General features: G+C 48.0%; 1 protein-coding gene across 1 annotated transcript; it reads right to left on the reverse strand.

Moving 5' to 3' along the window:
- Nucleotides 1-10,089: 10,089 nt before the first annotated feature.
- Nucleotides 10,090-11,024, reverse strand: LOC125524439 (putative glutathione S-transferase BZ2). Its single transcript, XM_048689491.2, has one exon. The coding sequence runs from the start codon at nucleotides 10,992-10,994 to the stop codon at nucleotides 10,266-10,268; it is 729 nt and encodes a 242-aa protein (XP_048545448.1). The 5' UTR covers nucleotides 10,995-11,024; the 3' UTR covers nucleotides 10,090-10,265.
- Between the last annotated feature and the right edge of the window lie 886 nt (nucleotides 11,025-11,910).

The raw sequence follows: 11,910 nt of genomic DNA on the forward strand, positions 1-11,910 counted from the left end.
TTAGCAGGGAATTACTGTAGCGTAACTATCCGGGCGTCACAAGCACCCAGACATTCTGAGCACATGCTCACTAGCTGAGCTATTCTCCTCCATCTTGTAGGCAAAGAACTTGTCAGAGGTCTCATACCTCTCAATACGGGCATGAGCCTGAAATCCCAATTTCAGCTCTTGGAACATCTCATATGTTATATGGCGTTGAAAACGTCATTGGAATCCCGATTCTAAGCCGTAAAGTATGGTGCACTAAACTATCAAGTAGTCATCAGGATGTGTCTGTCAGGTGTTCACAACATCCACAGACGACATAAGCCTTCTGTGTAGCAGTGAGGACACTCCTCGGACTACGGACCCAGTCCGCATCATTGCTTACCATATCTTTCAACTTAGTCTTTCTCTAGGAACGTATTGAAACAGGGAGCTACAACGTGAGCTATTTATCTACAACATATTTGCAAAGACAATTTAGACTATGTTCATGATAATTAAGTTCATCTAATCAAATTATTTAATGAACTCCCACTCAGATAGACATCCCTCTAGTCATCTAAGTGAAACATGATCCGAGTCAACTAGGCCGTGTCCGATCATCACGTGAGACGGACTAGTCAACATCGGTGAACATCTTCATGTTGATCGTATCTTCTATACGACTCATGCTCGACCTTTCGGTCTTCCGTGTTCCGAGGCCATGTCTGTACATGCTAGGCTCGTCAAGTCAACCTAAGTGTATTGCGTGTGTAAATCTGGCTTACACCCATTGTATTCGAACGTTAGAATCTATCACACCCGATCATCACGTGGTGCTTCGAAACAACGAACCTTCGCAACGGTGCACAGTTAGGGGGAACACTTTCTTGAAATTATTGCGAGGGATCATCTTATTTAAGCTACCGTCGTTCTAAGCAAATAAGATGTAAAACATGATAAACATCACATGCAATCAAATAGTGACATGATATGGCCAATATCATTTTGCTCCTTTTGATCTCCATCTTCGGGGCGCCATGATCATCTCGTCACCGGCATGACACCATGATCTCCATCATCATGATCTCCATCATCGTGTCTTCATGAAGTCGTCTCGTCAACTATTACTTCTACTACTATGGCTAACGGTTTAGCAATAAAGTAAAGTAATTACATGACGTTTAAGTTGACATGCAGGTCATAAATAAAATTAAGACAACTCCTATGGCTCCTGCTGGTTGTCATACTCATCGACATGCAAGTCATGATTCCTATTACAAGAACATGATCAATCTCATACATCACATATATCATTCATCACATCCTTTTGGCCATATCACATCACAAGGCATATGCTGCAAAAACAAGTTAGACGTCCTCTAATTGTTGTTGCAAATTTTTACGTGGCTGCTATAGGTTTCTAGCAAGAACGTTTCTTACCTACGCCAAAACCACAACGTGATATGCCAATTTATATTTACCCTTCATAAGGACCATTTTCATCGAATTCGATCCGACTAAAGTGGGAGAGACAGACACCCGCTAGCCACCTTATGCAACTAGTGCATGTCAGTCGGTGGAACCAGTCTCACGTAAGCGTACGTGTAAGGTCGGTCCGGGCCGCTTCATCCCACAATGCCGCCGAATCAAGATAAGACTAGTAACGGCAAGTAAATTGACAATATCGACGCCCACAACAACTTGTGTTCTACTCGTGCATAGAAACTACGCATAAACCTGGCTCATGATGCCACTATTGGGGATCGTAGCAGAAATTTAAAATTTTCTACGCATCACCAAGATTCGATCGTCGTATCGGTACGATACTTGCCCAAGATTCGATCGTCGGTATCCCGATACCTTGTTCAATCTCGTTACCGGCAAGTCTCTTTACTCATTCTATAACACATCATCCCGTGATCAACTCCTTGGTCACATTGTGCACATTATGATGATGTCCTACCGAGTGGGCCCAGAGATACCTCTCCGTTTACACGGAGTGACAAATCCTAGTCTCGATTCGTGCCAACCCAACAGACACTTTCGGAGATACCCGTAGTGCACCTTTATAGACACCCAGTTACTTGTGACATTTGGTACACCCAAAGCACTCCTACGGTATCCAGGAGTTGCACAATCTCATGGTCTAAGGAAATGATACTTGACATTAGAAAAGCTTTAGCATACGAACTACACGATCTTGTGCTAGGCTTCGGATTGGGTCTTGTCCATCACATCATTCTCCTAATGATGTGATCCCGTTATCAACGACATCCAATGTCCATGGTCAGGAAACTGTAACCATCTATTGATCAACGAGCTAGTCAACTAGAGGCTTACTAGGGGCATGGTGTTGTCTATGTATCCACACATGTATATGAGTTTCCTATCAATACAATTCTAGCATGGATAATAAACGATTATCATGAACAAGGAAATATAATAATAACCAATTTATTATTGCCTCTAGGGCATATTTCCAACACCTTCTGCTGACACTTGTTGCACGTGACCTCCGAGAGCGGACGGTGATACGGAGCACTTGATCTTGGAGCATGAGACAAAGTCTTGTTCTGAAAGCCTGGGTTGGGTGGATGGGAAGATCCATTGCCATCTTTGCTCTTCTGCTGATAAGGCTGACGGAACGGAGGAGGAGGAGGCAACCAATACTTTTGCTGCTTAGCTAGCACTTGAGTTGAGGAAGAAGGAGTTGCATCTCTGACTCGCTTCTTGGAAGCATCGCACTTGAGTTGAGCAGCCTCTTGTTTCAGCGCCATGTTTTAAAACTCATTGTACTTCTGCGGCTCGAAAAGCACGAGATCTAGTTGAAGATCTTCTCTGAGGCCACCCCTGAACTGATAAATCATGCTCTTCTCGTCAGGGACGTCTTGCTTAGCGAAACGAGCGAGCTTCTGGAACATGATGTTATACTGGTAAACAGACAAGCTGCCTTGCTTCAGGTTGCGGAATTCCTCACGCTTGCTCTCAACAACACTTTGAGGAATGTGGTGAGCTTTGAAGTCTTGACAGAATTCATCCCAGGTAATCACACGACCTCCTCTGGAATCTTTGTATTGCTGATACCACTCTGCAGCTTGGTCTTTGAGTTGGAATGAGGCAAACTTGACAAAGTCCTCAGGCATGACGTTGCTGCACTCGAAATGCTTGCAGATATCCACGAGCCAATCATCAGCGTCTGTTGCTTCGACACAGTTGCTGAAGGTCTTTGGCTGGTTAGCAAGGAACTAGTTGAGTGTAGCAAACTGATTCTGATTATTGCCATGGCCTTGATTCCCTTGGTTGCGCTCTTGCAATAGTTGCATGGTCAGCTACGTGTTGGCATTGATAGCGGCCATCACAGCTTGCCATGCCTCCGAAGGTGGAGGTGGTGGCGGCGGTTCATGATTCGAGCGCGTTGGAGGAGCCATCCTGAAGAGGGTGACATCCGTTAGCATCTTGACAGACATATATTCAAGCTGAATCAAATGGATCGAAATTGCAACATATAGTCTTAACATCCGAACAAAATGAACGAATGCATTCCAATTGAAATGGTCACACTTCCATAAATTGAGAAGCCACTTAGATAGAGGTAGAAGAATAAAACAACAAGGTACGGACAAGAACAAATACTTGGTGAGGATTACCCAATCACAAACCAAATATCCGCGGAAGAAATACTAGAGCTACATGAATTCCCACCTATGAAACTCCCGAAATTTTCCCGGTTATGCAATCAGGTGTTGGGGATACAGGGGAAGCATAATATCTCACCCAAAGCTAGCAAATCCTACATCCAGATGTATCCATCCTTCAACACATAACCAAGAAACCTTCGAAAGTCATTTACCTCAACCTTCGAAAAGCATCCGTTATACGAGTTATGGCAATACTCCCGAACTCCCGCCCCAGTACTGGGTGGCGTCGAGGTTATCTCACCAATAACTGCATAAAGGAGATTTTCGATGTCGGTGAAACTCAGGTATTCCAGAATTGCAACGATAAAATTGTGATGACAACACCTCGGAGCTCAACTCCCCGGGACACTGCCACAACCCCTAAATGTCAGGAGGCACCAAGAACAATGTTCTCGTCACAAAGCCATCGGAACGATTCCAAGATACCCGCGTGATCCTAATTTTTTTTAGTGAAATTTGAGAAGAGAAGAGTCAAATCTCTATGTCAGGATGCCTCACCAGAGCGACGAAGGGACTGAGGTGTAAAAGAATCCTACTCTCCGATATATATAATCCTAAATGACTCAAAACATTTTTCTAGACTCAACAACCCCAGTGATTCGATCAAGTAGGGGGCTCCTAAAGTCGGGGAAGGCTCTGATTACCAACTTGTAACGCCCACGATGCGGCTATATCTCCCACATGTCGAAGCACGACTTAGAGGCATAACCGCATTGTAAGCAATGTCGCAAGTGAGGTAATCTTCACAACAACCCATGTAATGAATAAGGAAAAGGAGTACATAGTTGGCTTACACTCGCCACATCACACAATAGCATAAATATCATTACATTCATCCAGATACACTCAAGGCCCGACTACGGAACCAAAATAAAGAACAACCCCAAATGCGACAAAGTCCCCGATCGCCCCAACTGGGCACCACTACTGATCGTCTGGAAAGGAAACGTAGTATCGTCCTGAGTCCTCATCGAACTCCCACTTGAGCTCAGTCGAATCACCTGGAGCGGTATCATCGGTCCCTGCATCTGGGTTCGGAAGTAATCTGTGAGTCACGGGGACTCTGCAATCTCACACCCTCGTGATCAAGACTATTTAAGCTTATAGGAAGGGTAAAAGGTATGTGTGGAGCTGCAGCAAGCGACTAGCATGTATGGTGGCTAACATACGCAAAGAGAGCGAGAAGAGAAGGCAAAGGCATGGTCAAAGAACTATGATCAAGAAGAGATCCTAGAACAACCTACATTCAAGCATAACACGAGACCGTGTTCTCTTCCCGGACTCCGCCGAAAAGAGACCATCACGGCCACACACTCAGTTGATTTATTTTAATTAAGCTAAGTTTAAGGTTATCTACAACCGGACATTAACAAATTCCCATCCGTCCATAACCGCGGGCACGGCTTTCGAAAGTTCAAATCCCTGCAGGGGTGTCCCAACTTAGCCCATCACAAGTTCTCATGGCCAACGAAGGATATTCCTTCTCCCAAGACAATCCAATCAGACTCGGAATCCCGGTTACAAGACATCTCGACAATGGTAAAACAAGTCCAGCAAGACCACCCGCTGTGCCGACAAATCCCGATAGGAGCTGCACATATCTCGTTCTCAGGGCACATCGGATAAGCTAAGCGTACGGAAGCCAACGTAACCCAAGTTGCCAAGGGACGTCCCTGCACGGTGCTCTGGGTTGGACCAACACTTAGAGAAGCACTGGCCCGGGGGTTTAAAATAAAGATGACCCTTGAGTCCGCGAAACCCAAGGGAAAAAGGCTAGGTGGCGAATTGTAAAACCAAGGTTGGGCCTTGCTGGAGGAGTTTTATTCAAGGTGAACTGTCAAGGGGTTCCCATTATAACCCAACCGTGTAAGGAACGCAAAATCAAGGAACATAACACCGGTATGACAAAAACTAGAGCGACAAGAGTGGAACAAAACACCAGGCATAAGGTCGAGCCTTCCACCCTTTACCAAGTATATAGGTGTGTTAAAAATAGACAAGATATAATAATGATATCCCAACAATGAACATGTTCCAACAAGGAACAAACTCCAATCTTCACCTGCAACTACCAACGCTATAAGAGGGGCTGAGCAAAGCGGTAACATAGCCAAACAACGGTTTGCTAGGACAAGGTGGGTTAGAGGTTTGACATGGCAATATGGGAGGCAGGATAAGCAAGTGGTAGGTATCGTAGCATAGGCATAGCAATAGAGCGAGCATCTAGCAAGCAAAGATAGAAGTGATTTCGAGGGTATGGTCATCTTGCCTGCAAAGTTCTCCGAGTTGACGTTAGCTTGATCCTCGTAAACGTACTCAACGGGCTCCTCGATCACGTACTCGTCTCCCGGCTCTACCCAAGCAATAACAACAAGCAAAGGGAGACACAATCAACCACGTGCAATGCACAAACAACATGATGCAAAACATGTCATGAGATGCGGGATGCGGTATGCGATGCATATGCATTATTCGGAAAGGAATGATTGAACCTGGCCTCAACTTAGAAAACCAAGAGTGACACTGGAAAGACGAGTTGATTTCGGTCGGAATCGATATAAAGATCACCGGAATCGGATGCACGGTTTGCAAATGGCAAGCAAAACAAATATGGCACCGATCTACGATTAACAGCACGAGGCCATCTATATGCATCAAGAACAACATGCTACAGCACTCTAACATAACAACAAAATACATGAAAGGGATCCACTCAAGATGCTTGACAAAAGATGAACACTGAGCTACGGCTAATTCACTCATTAGCAGGTTCAAACAAGCATGGCAAAAGTGCAAAAGATATCAGGTTACAGACTTAGTGAAAATAATACCAAGTCAGGAATTTAACATCAGGAAGCAATGTTTAGAGTAAGGTAACGACATGCTACAGGAACATATCATGGCAAAGCAAGGCATGGCATGAAGCTACTCAAAGCATAAAACAAAAGTCCCTTACTGACCATAAGCCAAAAGGGATCATAAAATACAATGGCAACCATGTGAACATAGCAATTATCGTTAACAGATTCAGACTTAGTAGAAAACTGGAACATGGCAAAACAAATATCAAGTAGGCATGTTTACGAGCTCGATGCACTCACCAAAAAGCATTGCATGACAAACTAAGCATACACCCAGCAAGTAGACATGGCTTAGAAGCTAAACATGGCAAGAACAACAACATAGCATGCATGGATCAACTACAACAAGCTCGGCAAAAATGCTTAACATGTAAACATTCTGCCAGGAACATTTTATAGCAAAAGTAGAGCTAGATTGACTCAAGCTAGGGTGCTCCATAATTGAAAACAAAGACATGGATGGATAGAGCACCACAATATCTACAAAACATCCTTACTGATCATGCTCAAAAGAGGCATAGATCACTCGTTAGCAACAAGAACACATGGCATAAAATATTAGCAGAGCAATGACTTAGAATATTTCTAAGTCCCTGAAATCAGCAACATTGAGAGGGCTACTTTGCATGCATGTGCTAGTCACCACAGAGATCACAAAAATACATGGCATACACCCCTGTAAAGATGGCATGGCATACTTCAAAACACATGTAGAGCTCAAGTTCAGAAGAGGCACACAATAATCATGGCAAAAATGACAAATGTCCAATTACTGATATGAATCTGGAACTAACAAAAACTAGCACTCTTCCAACAGCATTTAGGGCATCAAGATGAGCTCAAATGAACATGATGCAATGAGATGAAATGAAGTACTCGTCGAGATGAACATTGCGATATGCTACACGCCCAAAATGGAACCATGGTTGATGAGTTATGATGCGTTGAAATATGCAAAAAATACTGGAAAATTAGGTCAAAAGTCAACCCGAGATCCAGATCTGGATCGGTTACTGTAGCATCTCGCGACCCGAGGTTCGCCAGCCGGAGTCACTGTTCACCAGGGACGGTGCCGGACCTCGGGGGAGAGGAAGGAGTGGTCGCCGGAAGAAGGAGGCCGGCGGAGGAGCTCGCCGGAGCGCCGGGCGGCGAGGTGGCGATGGCGACCGCGGGCGCGGTGCCGGAGTTGAGGGCGCGGCGTCCGGCGATGGCGTGCGGCGGTGCCGGCCGATGCTGACCGGAGCAGAGGAGGGAGCGGGCGGCGGGGCGCTGCGGCCAGGCACGGGGAGGGCGACGCGCGGGCGATGGGCCGCGGGGGCCCGAAGCGGGCTTCGCGGGCCTTGGGCGGCGGCGGGTAGGCGGGATGATGTGTCACTCCCTGATTGGGCGCGGGGGTGGCGGCGGCTTTGTCCGGCGGCGGCGGACGTGTCCGGCCGCGCAGAGGGGAAGAGGACTAGGTCTAGGGTTGGGAATGACCCGAAATTTCGGGGGAGAAGGCCTTTTTATAGGTAGGGGATAGTAGGCTCCAAATTGAGCACGGTTTTCAGCCACGCGATAGTGATTGAACGATCTAGATGATGGAGGAGATTTAAGTGGGTTTTGGGCCACTTTGGAGGGGTGTTGGACTGCAACACACACGAGGCCTTCTCGGTCCCTCGGTTAACCGTTGGAGTATCCAACGAAGTCCAAATGGCACGAAACTTGACAGATGGTCTATCGATAGTAAACCAAGGCCGCATGACAAGTCTCGGTCCAATCCGAAAACGTTTAACACCCGCATACGAAAAGAGGTAGAAAGGGACGCCGGAGGACATAGGAGCGCCGAAATGCAAAACGGACAACGGGGAAAATGCTCGGATGCATGAGACAAACACGTATGCAAATGCGATGCACATGATGACATGATATAAGGTGCATGACAAAGACAATAGCACACGAAGGCAAAAACCCAACAAAGAGGAAATAACATAACTTAGTGCCGGAAACAGCAAGAGTTGGAATACAAATATGGCAAGTTACATACGGGGTGTTACAGCGAGGCCCGGCGCAAGGTGGCGAGCGCACAGGCGGCGGCCGACGGCGAGGCGGCGACGCAGGTGAGGCCCGGGCGGCGGAGCGTGGGGGCCGATCCGGGCTTCGGCGGCGGCGGTTTAGGCTCGTGCGGGCCCGCGATTGGCTCCGCGGGCCGGCGGCGCGGGGACAGCGGCGATGGACAGGTGGCGGCTCCGGATTCGCTGCGAGGGCGATGCGGACATGTCCGGCGGTGGGGTGGACATGTCCGTCGGCGGAAGGAGGAAGAAGCTAGGGTTTTGGACCGCGAATTTCAGAGGGGAGGTGTTTATGTAGGTAGAGGGAGCTAGGAGTGTCCAAATGGAGTGCGGTTTTCGGCCACGCGATCGTGATCGAATGGCCAAGAGGATGAAGGGGGTTTGGAAGGGTTATTGGGCCACTTTAGAGGGGTGTTGGGCTGTAACACACATGAGGCCTTTACGGTTTCCCGGTTAACCGTTGGAGTATCAAACAGACTACAAATGGCACGAAACTTGATAGGCGGTCTACCGGTGGTGTACCAAGGCCGCTTGGCAAATCTAGGTCCATTCTGAGAAAGTTTAACACCCGCTTACGAAAAGAGACAAAAGGGGGCGCCGTAGGACGTAGGAGTGTCGGATTGCAAAACGGACAACGGGGAAAATGCTCGGATGCATGAGACGAACACGTATACAAATGCAATGCACATGACGACATGATATGAAATGCATGACGTGAACAAAATGCAAAACGAAAAAAAAACCCAACCACGAAGGGAAACTCATATCGCATCTCCGGAAAAGGCAAGGGTCGGAGTTACGAATATGAAAAGTTGTATCCGGGGCGTTACAATGAGAGAGAGAGAGAGAGCACATGCTTGAAGACCAGGATGGAATTTGCACGCTCCGTGGTGAAGGTGTTTGAACCAGAGTACCCAAGAGAACCAACTACGGAGGACACAGAAAAATTGTTGGCAATTGGAGAGAGAGAGAGAGCACATGCTTGAAGACCAGGATGGAATTTGCATGCTCCATGGTGAAGGTGTTTGAATCAGAGTACCCAAGAGAACCAACTACGGAGGACACAGAAAAATTGTTGGCAATTGAAGCATGAAGAGGATTCCCAGGTATGCTCGATTCAGTTGACTGCATGCACTGGCAATGTAAGAATTGCTTAAAAGATTTGCGTAGGCAATATTAAGGTCACACCAAAGAAGTCATCATCATACTTGAAGCAGTGACATCGAAGGACTTGTTCAAGAGACTTTGTGATGGGGGAAGCTCTGCCGTGTAACTACACCGTCAACGGCACAACTACAATATGTGGTACTACCTTGCCGATGGTATCTATCCTCAATGGGTGGCGTTTGTGAAGACTATATCGGATCCTCGTGGTAGGAAATACTATCTCTTTGCACAAGCGCGAGAAGGTGCTAGGAAGGATATGAAGAGAGTATTCGTGGTGCTCCAAGCTCGGTGGAATAATCCTGAAATAAATGCGAGCACCCCTGGTGCGCTGGGATACCACAGTTCCTCTAACAATTCAACCACATGTTGATTCAGGTACATAAATCTTAATCACAAGAAAATAACATGACACATAACCAACATACATATGCATACGCCTAGTGCAGCGTGTGCGTTTGTATTATGCTTCTAAGAAAAAGAGAAAAACATACATATGCACTTAGGATACTTGGCGGCGACGACTCTTAATTTGCGCCCGCGACGCCGAACTTGGCCTGCAAGAACCTTGTGAAGCCGACAACCTCGTCGGTCTCCGGCAGGAGCGCCTCGACTGCGTGGATGCCGGCGAACCTCTCGCTCCACTTCTTGAGGAGCGGCGTGGCGGCCTCGTCCAGCAGGAGGGCGCCGCTGAGGCGCTCGCAGGCCCTGAGCGCCGGCAGGAAGCAACCGAGCGCGATGTCGAGGAGCCCCGGCGCCGCGCCGGAGAAGAAAGCCCCGCCGTTGCTGAGCGCGGCGAAGGCCTCCTCGAGGTGCCGCAGCGCGGCACGGGCCTCGGCGGCGGCCTCGGCGCGGGCCTCCGGGGTGGGCGCCAGGGAGGCGCCGTCCAGCGCCGGCCAGAACCTGTCGTCGACGAACGCGGTCCAGAAGCGGTGCATCGCGCGCTGGTAGGGGTCCTCGGGCAGCAGGGGCGCGGCGGAGGCGGCGGGCCAGGCCTCGTCGACGTACTGCGCGATGACGCCGGACTCGCAGACCGCGCGGCCGTCGGGGAGTAGCAGGACGGGGATCTTCTTGTAGACGGGGTTGGCGGCGAGGAGGCGGTCGCTCTTGCGGGGCTCGAAGCTCTCCTCCAGCAGCTCGTACGCGACCCCGCGCAGCTCCAGCGCCATGCGCGCCCGCATTGTGAACGGGCTCATCCGCCCGCCCAGCACGCGCACCCCCGCCTCCGCCTTGTCGTCGCCTTCCGCCAGCGCCATGGGTCGATGGATGTGGCCTCTGTGGCTGCTAGCCAGAGAATATAAGGGGGCCGCGCCGCCGCGGCGTGAGGGTCAGCGATCCGTTGACTGTTGGGTGTGTCACGCGGCGTGCTTGGCCGGGCCGCGAGTTGGTGCGAGCTAATTGGAGTTAGGTGCGAGCTAATACCAGTACGCGCGCGTGTAGCTGTGTAGGTGCCCCTCGCTCCTCTTCCACTCCTCTCGTGTCACTTCGTCATTTTTATTTATTCTCTGTATTAGCTGTGGCCTAAGTTAAATTTTATAAAGTTCTTTTTGGACATGGCTAGCGGGCGCCCCAGCGCCCACGAGTAGGAATTAGCGCTCATCCAAATATGAAAAAAAAAACAGTTGACGCGGACGGACGCAGTTCACTAAAAAAGAAATCATGTCCTCGCGTGCATTTATTTAGGGATTCAAAAAGTTTAAAAAATTGTAACTTCTGATTTAAGTGTAGAAATTCAATTTTGTTTTCACAGTTGGCTTTCTCGCGACGTGTTTTTCAAAACTAGATCTCATATAGATAGGTTTCGTCGAACTTTTTTTTGAGACAACTTTGGATACGATGGAGGCAACTTTAGTGCTATAGAAAAGCAATTTCATTTTTTTCCAGTAGGACCGCCTATTAGGTTGGTTTGTGTAAAAAAATTGAGAAAACCACAGACACAACATGATGCACCTTTAGTGCTACATATGTAAAAGTCTAAGTTCACCATTGATGGGGCTATTGGAGGCAAAACAAGGACAATAACTTTCATATTGTTATGCACTTGAGTATCACATAAATAAATTAGCAATTTTTGGGGTGTTTTCGTGCAATTCTAGTGTATTCAACAAGCAACTCATGTGTGTTTCCTACTGGTTGGTTTGTGTAAAAATGAGAAAATCAAGAAAATGTGTG

This window comes from Triticum urartu, chromosome 7A (assembly GCF_056163025.1).
Source record: "Triticum urartu cultivar PI428250 chromosome 7A, HENAU_Tu73, whole genome shotgun sequence".
NCBI lineage: Eukaryota > Viridiplantae > Streptophyta > Magnoliopsida > Poales > Poaceae > Triticum > Triticum urartu.